The following is a 16,126-nucleotide window of genomic DNA, read 5'->3' on the forward strand; positions in this document are numbered from 1 at the left end:
AAAGAGGCTGATGACATTTATTAAAGCTTAATATGCAAAAAAAGGGGGGGAGAGAGGACCTAGGTGGTGCTAGCTATGTGACTCTGGCCAAGTTATCTAACCCCTATTGCCCCCCCTCAAAAAAAAATGCTTAATAGGAAGAACCAGCATTGAGGATTCATCTACTTTCCTATTTATTTTTAATATACAAAGGAAAGTGTTCTTTTTAAGTTTGAATATTATATACCATTACATTTCTTATGTCCTCAGCACACTGTGATCCTAATGCTATGCATTTTAATGCATTATCTTCTAACTTGGTGACCTCAATAGTCCAATGTCTATAACAACAACAACAACAATAACAAAAAGGATTTGGGAAATAAGAGGAAAAGAAAAAATTTTTATTCTAGCTAACAGCAACTTTTAAGTTGATAATAGCCATTATTAAGAATGTTGCATTCTTTTATATGTAACCTGTCACTCTGAATTATTTCATTTCAAAAAGCCTTAAAGCATAAGAATTTTATAGTTTAGAAGTATATTTTATGTTAGTAATAAAAATATTTAATTAAAAATAATCTTTAAAAATAGTCCTGTGAGAGAAATAAAATTATTTTTACCCAAGAGACTAAAAAGAAAAAGCTGAGATTTTATTCACAATTTCTGAGACTCAAAGTGGGGTAAATCATCATCAATGCCTGGTATTGCTTGGTTTTAATTTTGTACTTGGATTTCTTGAATTCTGCTGTAGATTTTTACTGTGAGGACTTACATTTTTAAGAAAAGGGTTATTTGACTATGGGGTTGTAATATCTAATTTATTCGACTGCAAAGTTCAATGAAGGCAGGGCTAAGTTTACCTAAACATTTTATCTTACCCCAACTCTTAACATAGCTCTATGAAATCATTGCAGGCATTTAATATTTGCTGAATTTAGTTAATTTCCCCCCTCTAAATACTGGTGAACCTGAGACACAGGATAATAATTAACTTAATATAAATTTTTTGAGATGTCTTTTAAAGGTTCTTCTACTCTATTTCTCATTTCCCACCAGCTCTACTGCCTTTGGGCTTCTTTAGAACTCTCCACCATGCCTTCCTTCCCCAAGAAACTCATTACTGGGATAATGAGATCAGTCTTGGTACTCACATTTCATTAGTACCTTCTGTCCCTCTGATTGGCAGGCAGAACCATGGGCACAAGGGCCTCCATTTAAGGAGGAGGTTCAGCATAGTCTTCTTCCTATTTCCTCCTAGATATACTGTTTTTGGACTTCTTTGGACTTTTCCATCGAATCCCCCTTCTGGGAAACTTCTCCCTTCCACTCAACTATACCCACTCCCAACTCCCCACTAATTTTTAGCTTCCTTTTGTGTGCTGTTTTCCCGAGTTAGATTGTAAGCTCCTTGAGGCAGGGGCCGTCTTTTTGTATTTGTTATCTCCATCACTTGGCATAGTGCCTGGCACATAAGAGTTGTTTAATAAGTGTTTGCTGATTGAATATTGAATTTGTCTCATCAGAATCCATTTAAAATATTATACATATTAAAAAGTCATCTTGTTGTTCAGTCCTGTCCAACTTTCGTGACACCATATGGGGTTTTCTTATCAGAATACTGAAGTGATTTGCCATTTCCTTCTCTAATAGATTAAGGCAAACTGAAATTAAGTGACTTGCCCAGGGTCACACAGCTTTTGAGTGTCTAAGTATGATCTGAACTTAGGTCTTCCTGACTTCAGGCCCAGTGTTCTACTGACTGAGCCACTTAGCTGCTTAATATCACATCTACAAAATTATTTAACAAGGGATCTTATTTGCTTAGAATTTCTGACACAAAATAACCATGAACCTGACTTTTCTGGGGTTTTGTGATTATCACACAGATTTGGTTTGCTTCACTTTTTTCATTTGAAAGAAAAAGGAGTTAATTATACCTACTTATTGACAAATCTCTATTAGCTACTTAATTCACAATTCCTCACCACGGTTTGAGGTAGTAATTAGTATTTAAAGCTATTCTGAACCTTCTGAGATTAAGTCTTGAGGAACAGAGGGAACCTGTAACTACCCCCAGGGAATTTGTTCTAAGTTAAAAGTCTAAAGGTCTCCTTAGAGGAATATCAGCAATGGTATTTTACCAATTTTTTTTTCAAGTATACTTTCTATGTCTTGGGTATTTTAAATTAACAATGCTACTTGGCATCTCTGTTCAGCTTTTTGTCTTTAACATCTTGTAAATATTAGAATTGAATGATATTATATAACTTATGTCATTCAAAATGAGGCTTGCTTAGAAAGGTTGGCTTACTTTGTGTATTAATGCACATTTAGTATTACAGATAAAGTCTTATTATAATAGCCTCAAGGGAAATGTCCAAATGATTTTATTGTACTAGAATTTTACTGTATTGAACACTTCTCCAAAGTAGCTCTAAGAATTATAGACCTGCAAGTTTTTCTAACTGGCTACTTGAGGCAGAGTGGTACACTAAAAAGAAAGTAGAAAAAAACATGGACTTGGAACCAAGAAATCTCAAATGGAATTTTGGCTCTGACTGAGCCTCTCTGAGGCTAATTTTTCTCACCTATATTATGGGAATAATAATACATATGCTAACTGTTTCATAGGGTTACTAGGAAGGAGCTTTGTGAATTGCAAAATGCCACAGAAGAGTTATTTATTGCCTAGAAAAATAAAAAATAAAACCTAAGATCAATGAACATATGAATCTATTTGAGAAAAGGCAATATCTTTTCCATAAGAGGAGACTTTTTAAAAAAATTTACTGGAGTTCTTTGAAATGAGAGAGGAAAACAATAGAGTGGTAAATTAACAATGTGGATTAAGGAAGAAAAGTGAACATAATTTACTTTGACTTTCAAAAAGATTTTGAAAACATTTCACATCAAAAACCACCCTTTTAAAATAGTTACTATGGTATTTGGGGAAAATAGTAGAGTACTGACACTTCTCAGTATGCATAAATGTTAACACTGGAATGCTTCTGGAACTGGTGAGAATATCGGACATGTTGTGTTTGAAGTTCCAGGAGGATATCCATGTGATGGCCATGACTCAGATATGTGGGACTAGAGTTTAGGGAAGAGTTAAAGGCTAAATATAAAGAATTATCAGAAGTCATCTACAGAGAGATGAGCCCATGGAACTAGATGAGATTACTAAAAGAACATAGAGAAAGAAGAGAGAAGATCCAAGACAGAGTCTTTGAGTCAACCACACTCATAAAAAAACAAGCAGAGAATGAACCAACACTTAACCATTTTGTAAAACACAATGCTTAGTAATAAAGAAAATCTATAAAGTTTCATAGAACTTGAATTGGCAGTAAGGTGGCAGGTAGACTTTCTCCTATTAGAAAAAAGAAAAATAGGAATTTGGCTCATAACATGGGCTTTGAATTTTTCATTATGTCCAGGACGGGGATTCTGGAGTTACTGTGGACTTTCCATGAAGGAATTAGTGTAATTTACTTTTGTAACCAGGAAGGGCCTGCCCCTGCCCCAATAATACTAGGCACCATTAGCTAAGATATGAGGGACAAACAAAAAACCAAACAAACCCATAATCTTAGCCTACACAAAATTATAGTAAATTCAAACCTAAAATACTTTGCACACCTCTGGTTACCACTCAAGGAAGACACGCCAAGACTTAGAATAACTGAAAACAAATATAAGTACTGTCAAACTGTCAAAAGTCATACATGTAAAGAGTATTGTATGTTTCAGCCTTTAGGCTAATGCCAAACATGGAATGCATGACTCAACAAGTTCAGGAATATATATTCTCTCTCCTTTGATCTTATTACAAATTCTCTCTTGTGTCTTTTTCCATTAATAATTTCTTTCAATAATGAGCAGGTAAAAATCAGTAACAGGTCTGAGATCAATGATGTAAGGATGAATTGTCTGTTACATATCTAAAGTTTAGTTATCTTTTACCCATAAAAATATAAGAAGCCACAAAACAGCACTTCTCCTTATCATCATCCTTCATTCCTAAGGTAATTTAAAATAAATAATTTCTTTTTATTTTTCCATTAGAATACTTTTCTCTAAAGAAACAATGCCTGGTACTGAGGTTTACAGCGAACTCAACTAAATTTAACAAATACTGAGTTCCTACTATGTAAGGAGCTGGAAAAAACAAGTTTTGATGAGACACTGTATCTTCCCACCTGGCATTTTGTCTACTATCCACCACACATACCAATATTCCTATGAGTTTATATCACACAAAATGCCTAGCACATATAAAACACTTAATAAATATTTACTGAATGAAGGAAAATAAATTATGAATTTCAACTCAGGTATCTAGAAACAAAAGTACTTTATGCTATAGCACTATTCTGTCCAACTCTGCCTAAAGTAAGTAAAGAATTTCTCCAATTCAATAAGCATTTATTCAATACCTATTATATGCAAAACACTGTGATTTGGGGGGGGATACAAAGATGAAAATGAATAACATTTCTCCTCTCAGGTGGGAATAGGGAGATGAAAGAGTGGAGATGAAGATAGTAAGGGGTTAGAAGTAAAAGACTGGAGGGGGGATGGGCAGAAACTCTTTAGCGCAGAAAACTCTAAGGGCTATGTCTCCATTTTAGGAGAGTTGTCTATCATTTTATTTTTCTTTTGAGATGGGCCTAGCTGCTTCTTTTTCTACAGTCATCAAACATTATTACTGATTAGGGTTTCGAAACTCTTGGTCTTACTGTAGAACAGTTTTTAACCATTTTTGAGTTAGACTCCTTTGGCAAAGATTCCTTCTCAAATCATGTTTTAAATGCATAAATATAACATATAGGATTACAATGGAAATCAATTATATTAAAATACAATTATTGAAATATTTAGGAAAAGTGCTCTTGATACAGAATAAAACAGAAATTAGCTTCTTGTATACAGTCTCTGCCTTTGAGGAAACCACAAAACCCTTTTGTGATTTTTCAGTTTTAACTTGCCAGTAACTACAGAAAAACAACAAGCAAAAATGTCTCCGTTAGCTTTTCATTTTAGCCTTAGATTAGGAGAGGAAAAGGTATAAATAAATAGTAAAGAGTACATACATTTACCTAAAATTCAGGGAAGAAAATGGAATTATAGGTACTAGGGCTTGGGATGAAGAGTAGCATGGGGACTGGTGGTTGGAGAGGGGTATAAGGAAATGAGACCAGGAACCAGCAATGGATCTTAGGGGAGCAGCAGGGAGCTACATTCTTCAGTCTCAGGTAGCAGAAGTATTGAAAGCAGTTAGGGAGCAAGAAAAATCTCAAGAATGGCAATGAGGAGGGAATGGAATAAAAGTTTCTGTGGACAGGAGCAACATGGTGTTCAAGGCAGCAATTACAATGCAAACAGAATATATTAGATAGGGATTGGTGGACATATATGCATAATCTGCAATATGAATTTTCTACTAAGGTAGAACTTATTCTATAAGATTGTAAACTTCCTCTAATACTAGGAATGTAACATACTAAGTCACTAGCCTACATTTTTCATTCCCGTGATAAGAGTTGGAAATGCAGTAGGTAGTTATGGCATAGCTTTTCGATGTACACACAAACACGTGTGTGTGTGTGTGTGTGTGTGTGTGTGTGTGTGTGTGTGTGTGTATGGATATATATCTGTATATGTACACTCAGAGACATACAAAGAGCCTTATCCTTAATATAAGCATGACAAATATTAAAATGTTACCTGCAAGGTTGTCAATTTCTTTTTCCTGTAGTAAACTGACTGCATCATCATCTCCTTCTAGCATGAGCTCTGTTTCTGCATTCTGGTTCACCACAGCTTGACTTCTGAATGTTTTCTTTGACTTGAGTACATCTTCTTCAGTGCCTGACAACAATAAAATATTATAATTTAGGTCATCCAATTTCAGGTTTTTTTTAAAGTGAATAAATATTAGAAAGTTGGTTCTTAAAATAATGGCATAGTAAAGGAAGATGTTATAAATTGCTCTTCATTACTTTGCAATTAATTGCTAAAATGTCAGTTATTTCAGGTGGTAATAATTTATATCTACTTTTTAATCCATAATTAGAGGCAAAGTGTTTAAGTAGATAAAGTGCTGAGTTTGCAGTTAGGAAGTTCTGGGTTCAAATCCTACATCTGATATTTCTTAGCTGCCTGATCTTGGGCAAGTCATTTAATATTTAGGTATCTTAGGTAAATTCTTTAGAACTTTTCTGTTAAGTGACAGACAGTTTGGGTTGCAATCTGCATGGTGGAGGTATGGATAGGGGTGTGTTATTGTTCAGTTATTTCCACTGTGTCAGACTCTTCATAGAGGAGGGTGTACCATATAACAATGAAATCATAAGTCTGATTTACACTTTCCTATTTGTCTTGTCTCTGTCTCTGTTATGTTTCCACTTAGTCCTACCTATTACGGTGGTTCATCATGATACAGAGTGACTTAGTTCTTGAAGGCTATGTTAATTTAACATGAAGTTTTTGTAGGTCCCATGCCAAGCTGGAAAGGTTCAATATAGTCTGGTTATTCTGAGAATGCACTAACTAAGTTTGGTGAGGCTTATCATCAGAAGATTGGCTACTTGTTAAGATATATGTGTGTATGTATACACACACATAGGAGGGGCAGCATGGTATAGGAGTTCACGTGCTCAACTTAAGAAACATCTGGGTTCAAATCCTGCTCAAACACTAGCTATGTGTATAATCATGAATGATTAAATCAACCTTTACAAGACTTGCTTTACTCATTTGTTAAATGGGGATAAATACATTACCTATCTCAAAGGGTATGTATGTAAAATGTGTGTAAAATGTTTTGTAAAATGAAATGTTTCATATATTTATGTAGCACCATAAAGGTGTTATATTATTACCATCCACAATGATAACAAAGAACATTTATAAGGCATAACAGGATTGTGATCTACAACAGGGCAAGGAATAATCACATCAGTGAAATCACCAAAGTATTGAAGTGTACATTTTCAAACTGTTACCAGTCTAAGAAGCACTTAAAATTGGACAATCCTGTTAAAGTTTATGTAAATGAAATAATATAGAATAAGGCTTGTCTTAGGAGTAGCAGCTTGTCTATGAGGTATGATTTCACTATACATATATATATATTCAAAAATGTCTGCCCAAACTGGCTATCAAGATTTTAAATTCCAAAACTGAAACAATTTCTTTTGATTTAAAGGGATTGTTTCCTTTTAAAATGCAAATAACTCTAGGAAAGTTAACACATTAAATTTTATCCATCATTTACATATTTGTGTGAATAACTATATTATGTTCTTTCCTGAGAGCAGGTTTTCATATAGATGAAGAAAATACAGAGACAGTGGGTGAGTATGGTAGAAAAAAATTACTGGACTTAGACTTGGGGTCAGGAACATTTCTACCATTTACGAGCTATGTGGCTCTAGGCAAGTCATTTATCTTTTGTGAGCCTTAGTTTCTTCATCTGAAAAGAGGATGAAAATAAATGTAGTACTTATTTTACAAATTTGCCATAAGGTTTAGATGAGATAATGTATGTAGAACAATTGGCAAAAAATTGCCAAATAAATGTCAATTATTATTAGGAATGTACTAGAAACCTTAAGGGAGGGACAGTAGGGAAAAAAATCAGGGGTGACAAAGACAAACTTTGCCTATTTAATAATTTTTAAGTACTGATACTGATATAGATCATTATTTAACTCTATCAGGCTCAACTCAACTTTTTTACCTATAAGTATGTCATTATGAGTTTCATGAAATAATTCAAGAACTTAACCTCTACTCAGAGAGAAAGATTCATAAGTATTATCAGTAGTAATAGCTAGGACATTTTATAGTGAAACTGTTTGGAAGAGTTGTAGAAGTAGGTTTTTCAGTTAATGAAATAAATATGGACTTTTCTAAAATTACTTTTCTTTCCATTTTAAAATAAAATGATGACAAGGCCATAGCCATAGACAAATAAAACATGACAAAGGAGACTGAAATCTGGAATATTTGAACCACAGAATTCAAAAATTGGAAAATACCTCAGTGCTCACGTAGTCCAACAAATGCACAAAAGTAATCATTGTAACATTTCCCATAAATGGTTGACTAATGTTTGTTTGAAGACCTCCAAGGAAGAAGAACTTTTAGCTCATTTCACTTTAGGACAGCTCTAATTGTTGAGAAGTTTTTTCCTGATGTCAAGCTTAAATTGGTCTCTTCGCAATTTGTATCCATTACTCAAGGTTTTAGCACAGGCAGGGCCAAAGAGAAGTTTAGTTTACCCTCACTCACATGACAGCACTTCTACAAGCCATTTCTATGAGCTAACTAGGCCTTGATCCTTCAACTGATCTTCCTCTGTCATGGACTCAGCACTCTACACCATCCTGGTTGCCCTTTTAGGGACAATCTCCAGCTTACAATAACTTTTTAAAATTGTGGTGCCCAGAACCGAATATAGTATTCTAGATAAATCTGACGTGTGTGTGTGTGTGTGTGTGTGTGTGTGTGTGTGTGTGTGTGTGTGTGTGTGTGTATCTGTGTGTGTGTGTGTGTATATTGAAGGGGCACTGGTGGCAGAAATGGTTCACTTCCCTCTTCCTAGTTACACCTCTCTTACTGAGGCCCAATTCTCATATTAGCTTTTTTGGCTGCCATGTCACACTATTGATGCATTTTGAATTTGTAGTCCACTAAAATTCCAAAAGCTTTTTTTCAAAACACCTGCTGCCTTTCCCATTTTATACTTGTGAAGTTAATTTTTTTTTATTCAAGTGTATTGCTTTACACTGATTTCTATGGAGTCATCTTATCTGCATCCTTACAATACTCTAGATCAGGTTCCCAAACTTATTTGGCCTACTGTTCCCTTTAAAATAAAATTTACTAAGTGCCCCCGCCCCAGAAATATACTTTAAAAAAATTTCTTTAATGCTTTTTAAAAAAATTTGCATCATTTCAAAAAAATATTTTTTAAAAATGACGCATCTTCAATTTAATAATTTATTGTAAATTTGTGTTTTTTCCCCCTGCATTGAAATTTTGATGACACAATATTATGTCACATAATTGTATAGTATCATATCTGTAAACAAGTCATTACATTTACATATTCCTGCCAATGCATGCTGGCCTTCCTGCCAATTCATGACAAGCTTGCCGGCCAACACTTGCTTATTAAGACCTGTCGGTGGACTTGACCACTGATCAGTTATAATTTTCATTTTGTGTGTTTATTTGCAAAATAATGTAATCACTATGACTTAAATTCTGTTACACAACAGATGAAATATGTGTGAAAGATTTTTCAAAATTTTTTTCTCTTCTCTTCCTTCTTTATGCTTCCACTGCCCCCTTATTTTTATTCAATGCTCCCCCCCCAATTGCACCCAAGGCTACTACTGGCTCCTGCCACTGTTTCAGGGAACAGTATCACCCACTTTTGGAACCTATGCTCTAGATCCTGACTCTGCCATCCAGTGTTAGCTATTCCTCTGAAAATTGGTTGAAAATGCCAATTATGCCTTTATCTAAGTCATATATAAGAATGCTAACCTAGAGCTAAGTATAGGTCCTTGGAATACTGTACTCTCCTGTCATATGTACATTAAACCATTAACTACAACTCTGAATCTTATCCATTCAGTTCTGAATACACTGGCACCAATTTCTCAGTGGATCAGCTTCCTAGTTAGCAGTTTAAAGTAGTGGGGGAGGTTAGTAAAAAAAAAATGCTAAGTTGTTTTACATAGTTGAAATTAATGAACAAATAAAAGACAATAAAAGGCATTGTTAAGTAAATCTGGAGATACAAAATCTATATTAACTTTTGAAAACAACTTAATTTTATAGCCATAAAAGAAATACATGAAATTAATCACTTCCCTTAACTATGACCTCACTTACGTTGGTTTGTTAAATATATCATTTAGCTGTGAGTCAAGCTACTTGGTTTTGTCATCCTTTACCACACATTTATCTAAATCAAAGTGTATGGCTTTTTAATCACTAGATCTTTTATGAATCAAGGTTCCATTTTTCAAAATTACAGGCAAGAAGAGGTAAAGTCTCAAAGAACTGTTTCATTATAAGGATTGTAAACACTGTCCTCACAAAGAATTGGTGTAATACCCAACAAATCAAAAACTAGTTGGGAAGAAAATTTATTTGCGATCATCTATCTTCAGAAGATGTGTTGTACTGAAGTGTACTTCTTGGCCTCTCTATTCATTCATCAACAAATTAACAAGCAAATACCACCAACCACACCTTTCCTTGGATTTGAAAATGGAAATTAAATTTAAAGCTGGATCAGTCAGAAGCCATATATTCTTGTTTTTCTGAGAAAATTTCAAAGTATTCTAAAGTAGGCTTCTCTAATTATAATAAACATCCATAAAAACAGAAGAATATACAATATAAAAACATCTGACATAAAATTCCCTTTTGGTATTTTTCAACTTCATCTAAAGAATAAGAGGCAACATTCTTCATACTTTAGAATTCATAGTACAATATAGCTATTTGTATATTACAATATATCTATTTGCATATTGTACGATATACCTACCATAGTACAATATACCTATTTGAAACTCTTTTTTCTAAGATGAAGATTATACAACATTAATCCAATAGTGTTCTTCCTTTTCTTTCACTTCCATAAGATTCTACTGAGAACCAATTAAAGTAAATACAGTAATAACAATGAAATGACTTAGAAAACTGAAAAGCAGAGTATATGCAATATATTAAAGATGGTCCCCTGATAAAAACAAAAATAAAATAAAAACAGTATAGCTATCCCTGCATCCAAGTAAAGGGGTCAAGTGAAGAAACTAAATTATATATGGATAATTTTTACTAAAGAATACCTTTGTCTGAAATGTGCCCTAGGTATTTTACTTGACAGATACAGATACTGCTTATGTGGTGAAAAAACATAAAATAATGTAATCTTCTATTCTGTATGAGAAATTAATAGTCAACTTTTGATCATGTATACTAATGGAAGGGAAAACAGAATTGGAGTGGGGGGAGCCCCAAACAAAAGTGAATTCTGATACTATTTAAATGTAGCTTTGAAATGCCAGACACAGTCAGCCAAAGACACATAACCAACTCCTATGCTTAGTCCATGCCTCTGCAAGTGGGTATTTCTTTTACCAATGCAAACCACAACTCCTCAGCTCCATCGTAGATGGCCTTGGTGAGTTGCTGTAGCTGAAAAAATTAATCTGGTAACTAACACAGTAAACATGAGCCTCTCCAAATTTTGCTAAAATACAATGATAAAGACATAATAAGGGCAGCTGGGTGGCACAGTGGATAGAGCACTGGGCCTGGAGTCAGGAAGACCTGAGTTCAACCCAGCTTCAGACACTTACTGTGTGACCCTGGGCAAATCATTTAACCCTGTTTGCCTCAGTTTCCTCATCTGTAAAATTAGAGAAGGAAAGGGCAAAACCACTCCAGTATATTTGCCAAGAAAACCCCAAACAGAGTCACAGAGTCAAACTCTGTAGAAATGAATGAACAACAACAAAGACATAATAAATTGCTAGGTGCCTAACTAGACAGCAGTTGGCTCACCATTTTTATGACCACTCAACCTCAAAAGCAGTCACCTTGCAGATGACCATTGAATACCCTTTCTCCCCCCCCCCCATCCCTACCTTTTCAGCTACACAGTGTTGCCTGATAACCTGGCACAACTCTACCCCAGGCACAACCTCTATGGACAGTGATAGTCATACTCATTCCTAAATCATGAACATACTCTTTGTCATTTCCCCTGAATCCCAGTGATTCTGAACCCCTGGCTGCCACTGTTTAAATCCTATTTTTGTTCCTTCTTTGGCTGCTTCCTTATTCCCATTCCCCTCAACCCAACCCCACCGATATTCCACTCTAAAGCTATCCATCTAGAGGCAGCTAGGTGGTGCAGTGGACAGAATGCTAGGTCGAGTAAGGAAAACCTGAGTTCAAATATGACCTCAGACACTTACTAGCTGTGTGACCCTGGGCAGGTCACTTAATCTGTCTGCCTCAGTTTCGTCAACCATTTTACAGTTGTTATGAGGATCAAATGAGATCGTATTTGTAAAGTATTTAGTACAGTGCTTGGCACATAGCAGGTGCTTAAGAAATGTTTCCTTCCTTCTTTCCATTCCTTTCACTGTGTTCTCTGAAATGCCTGCTTCACAGCTAACAAAGTAGCTCTCATCTTAAATACTTCTCTTTCCTGCACCTTCCACCTTCTTTCACTGATTGAGACCTGATGACACAGCTTCCTGGCCACCAGTTCTAGCACTGATTAAGCCTCTCCTCATATTCCTAATTCACTGGTTCTGGTAGAGAAGATGCAATACTTCTTGCTTTCCAGGCTCTCCCTCTAACACCATCAATCAACATCTTCTCTTCCTTTGTAGTTTATACAATAGATATTTATCACCAAGTCAAGATTCTCTACTATCTACTCACCTAAAGGTCACTCTCCTTCCTCCTCTAATAGGATTAGTGCCTGGCTCATAGTCTTTCTCTGTTTTTCAACTCCTGCCTTCACATTAGGGGACTTCAAGATATATATTGATACTGCCTCAAACACCCCAACCTCCTAGCTCCTCAATTTACTCATTTTTCAAGACCTATTCCTCTACCCCACCTGAGCTACACAAAGACATGGTCATACCATTGATCGTGCAATTACTCATACAGGCACCACTTTCATGTTTATGATCTCTGAAACTCCTTTATCTGATCACAGTCTATTGTCATTCCACCTCTTACTCTCCCTTGCAACCTCCAAATTTGTTCTTTGTCCTTGTGATAACCACTGATCCCTCCATTCTTCAGTTCTTTCCCAAGCTGTCAATGCTGCACTCCATCCTTTTCCCCATATCGTTACCTTGGTGAACCGGTTTATTTCTACACAACTTCTCTTGAGTCCTCTTGCCCCCTTATCTTACCATCAATCTTGCCTTGCCAAGCCTTATTCCTGCATCACTGCCATGACCCGTCTTTATCCTTACTCACGCGCTCTTGAACAAAGCTGGAGAATATCACAAAACTGCTAACTTGGGTATACAACAAATTTATGTTACATAATTTCAAGTGGGATCTCAATTTGGTTAAGACAATCTTTTTACATCTCTCTAACTTAATCACTATTTACTTAGCACAGCAGCTTTTCTGCATCTTTTTATCCCTCCTCAAACTCCCCATGGCTCCCCTGCTCCCTCTCCACCCCACATCCGAGAACCTTGTCTCACATTTCACTGAAAAAATTGAGGCCATTTGCCAAGAGCTTTGCCTTAGCCTCTCCTCTTCATCTCATATCACTAAGATCACTTCTACCACTTTATTATCCTTCATCTTTTTCACATGAAGTGGTGGCCCTTTTCCTTGCCAAGGCAAACCTCTGTACATGCATAAGTAATTCCATTCCACCTGGTCTTCTCTAGCAGAACTTTATCATCCCTATTCTCTCACTTATTTTCAATCTCTTCCTGTTTACTAGCTACTTCTCTATTGCCTACAAATATGCCTGTGTCTGCTCCATCTTCATAAACCCTCACTTGATTTGTTCAGTCTCTGCTAGTTATCATCCTATCTCTCCTCCTTTTCATGGCTAAACTTCTTGGGAAGGTTATCTACAATTGATGCTTACACTTCCTTTTCCCTCACTTCCTCCGTCTCTCTCCAGCCTGGATTCAGATGCCATCATTCAACTGAAATGTTTATCTATGAAATTACCAATGATCTCAATTGTCAACTCTAATGGCCTTTTCTTAATTCATATTCTTTTTTTTTTAACCTCCACAGTTTTTAAACACTGTCAATTACTGTCTTATTGATAACTTTCTTCTCCCTAGATTTTCATTACATTGCTCCTTCCCAGTTCTGAGGGAGCTAGATGGCATAGTGGATAGAGAGAGAACTGGGTCTGAAGTCAGGAAGACCTGAATTCAAATCCAGCCTCAGACACTTACTGAGTGACCCTGGGAAAGTCATATAAACTCAGCCTGCTTCAGTTTCCTCAACTGAAAAATAATTCCACCTACCTTGCAGGGTTGTTGTGAGGATCAAATGAGTTATTTGTAAAGCCCTAAGTAAGCATAGTGCCTAGAACATAGTAGGTGTTTAATAAATGCTTGTTCCTTTTCCTTCCCTCTCCTCCTTGTTTTCCTGTCTGTTCTTTCTCAGTCTCCACTGCTGGATCTTTAGGTCATGCCCATTAATGACAGCTATGTCACAGAGCCCTGTGATGGGTCCACTTCTCTTCTCCCCCTATACTACATTGTTTGGTGAGCTCATCAGTTCCTTGGATTCAATTATCATCCCAATGCAGATAACTGTCAGATTTATTTGCCTATCCATAATATCTCTCCTGACTACAGTATTGCATCTCCAGTTGCATACTGGACATTTTCAAATTAACATCTCATAGACACCTTAAATTCAGCAGAATCATATTGATTAGTGATAAGGACAAGATCTTAAGAAAGATGGGCTAAACAGTTCCATAGTGTTCTCAACAGACTGTCATCAATGAATGTTGAAGTCATTTACCATTTACTTGGATGAAGTCTAGCTGAAGTTCCAATTGAAGAAGTTTTGAATCTCATTAGGCTCCTGTCATGTAGCAAAGCACCTGGTGCTGATTCTATTCCAGCTGAGATTTATAAGGTGGGGGTTCCATTGTTCACATAAAAGGTGACTGAAATTTCCTGGGTTATAAGGCAAGAGGAGGTTATCTCTCAGGAGTTCAAGGATGCCTCCATTGTCCATCTCTATAAAAGTAAAGCAAATAGGTCGTCCTGTGACAATCACGGGAGGGCCTCTCAGTTATTGCTGGCAAGATTCTTGCCAGAGTCCTCCTTAATAGGCTGATCCTTCACCTGGAAGATGGTCATCTAACTGAGAACCAGTGTGGCTTTGGAAAGGGCTGGGGAATCGTCGATAGAATGTTTACTGCCTGATGACTCCAGGAGAAATAAATGCCAGAAGCAGAACAGAGGTCTGTACACAACATCTGTAGATCTGAACAAGGCCTTTGATACAGTCAATTTAAGGGCTTATGGAAAACTGTCAAAATTTGGTTGCCCACAGAAGTTCATTAATATTGTACATCAATTTCATGATGGCATGCTTGCCGGGGATCTGAATAACAGAAGATGCTCTCGCACTTTCCCAGTTACCAATGGAATGAAACAAGGCTGAGTGCTTGCTCCCATGGTTTTTAGCATGATGTTTTCAGCCATGTTGTCAAATGCCTTCAAATTAGTACAAACAATGTATCAAGGTCAGCTACCACACTGATGGTAAATTCTTCAATTTGAAAAGGCTGCAAGCCAAGACTACAGTGGAGGGAGTGTTGGTGTACGATTTTTTGCTTGCAGATGACTGTGCACTCAATGCAGTCCCTGAAGCTGAGATGCAACAAAGTATGGATCGATTCTCTGTTGCTTGTGCTAATTTTGGCCTAACAATTAACACCAAGAAAACACAGGTGCTCCATCAGCCGCAGGGGGACACAATGTAACTTGACTCTAACACAGTGATGCCATTTTGGTCCTCTTGGAGAACAAAGGACAACAACCAACTAATCTCCAAGTTATCTTGTTTATACTTAGTTGTTTTCATGCAGTCTCCTTCATTTGACTAAGTTCCTTTGAGAGCAGAGACCCCTCTTTTGCCTTGCTTTGTATCCCTAGCAATTAACACACTGCCTGGCACAGTAGGGGTTTAATAAATGTTTGCTGATTGCCTGACTAATTAAAACCTTTACTTCCAGTTTTAAAATTCTGTGATCCTATTATTTCAAATCATAAATATCTTTAAGTGTTTACCAACAAGAAATCTTAGTGTCCTTTATTTCAGAATTTTTAATTTATATGGATATACAAAGGACTCATGATGAAAAAATGCTATCTACCTCCAGATAGAGAACTGATGGATTTAGACTGCAGAATAAAGCATTTTTCCTGTTTTTCTTGCTCTCCTCCGCCCCCTCGTGCAGAAATATGCTTTGAATGAAAGAATTACCTATATAACAATCAACTACTGAACATAGCAACAGTATGTATTAAATAATTTGTACTTACTTCAATTAATTTCATTTGAGCTCTAGTCT

The 16,126-nt window shown here is 36.1% G+C and overlaps 1 protein-coding gene across 1 annotated transcript in view; it reads right to left on the reverse strand.

Annotated features, from left to right (window-relative positions):
* The window catches only part of NBEA (neurobeachin), a 776,021-nt gene that overhangs the window by 228,614 nt on the left and 531,281 nt on the right, over positions 1 to 16,126 (reverse strand). Inside the window, 1 exon segment of the mRNA XM_078147053.1 lies at positions 5,713 to 5,856. Coding sequence (XP_078003179.1) covers positions 5,713 to 5,856 — 144 coding nt within the window.

Source organism: Phascolarctos cinereus, unplaced genomic scaffold (genome assembly GCF_003287225.1).
Source record: "Phascolarctos cinereus isolate Bilbo 61053 unplaced genomic scaffold, phaCin_HiC Scaffold_726;HRSCAF=1367, whole genome shotgun sequence".
Lineage (NCBI taxonomy): Eukaryota > Metazoa > Chordata > Mammalia > Diprotodontia > Phascolarctidae > Phascolarctos > Phascolarctos cinereus.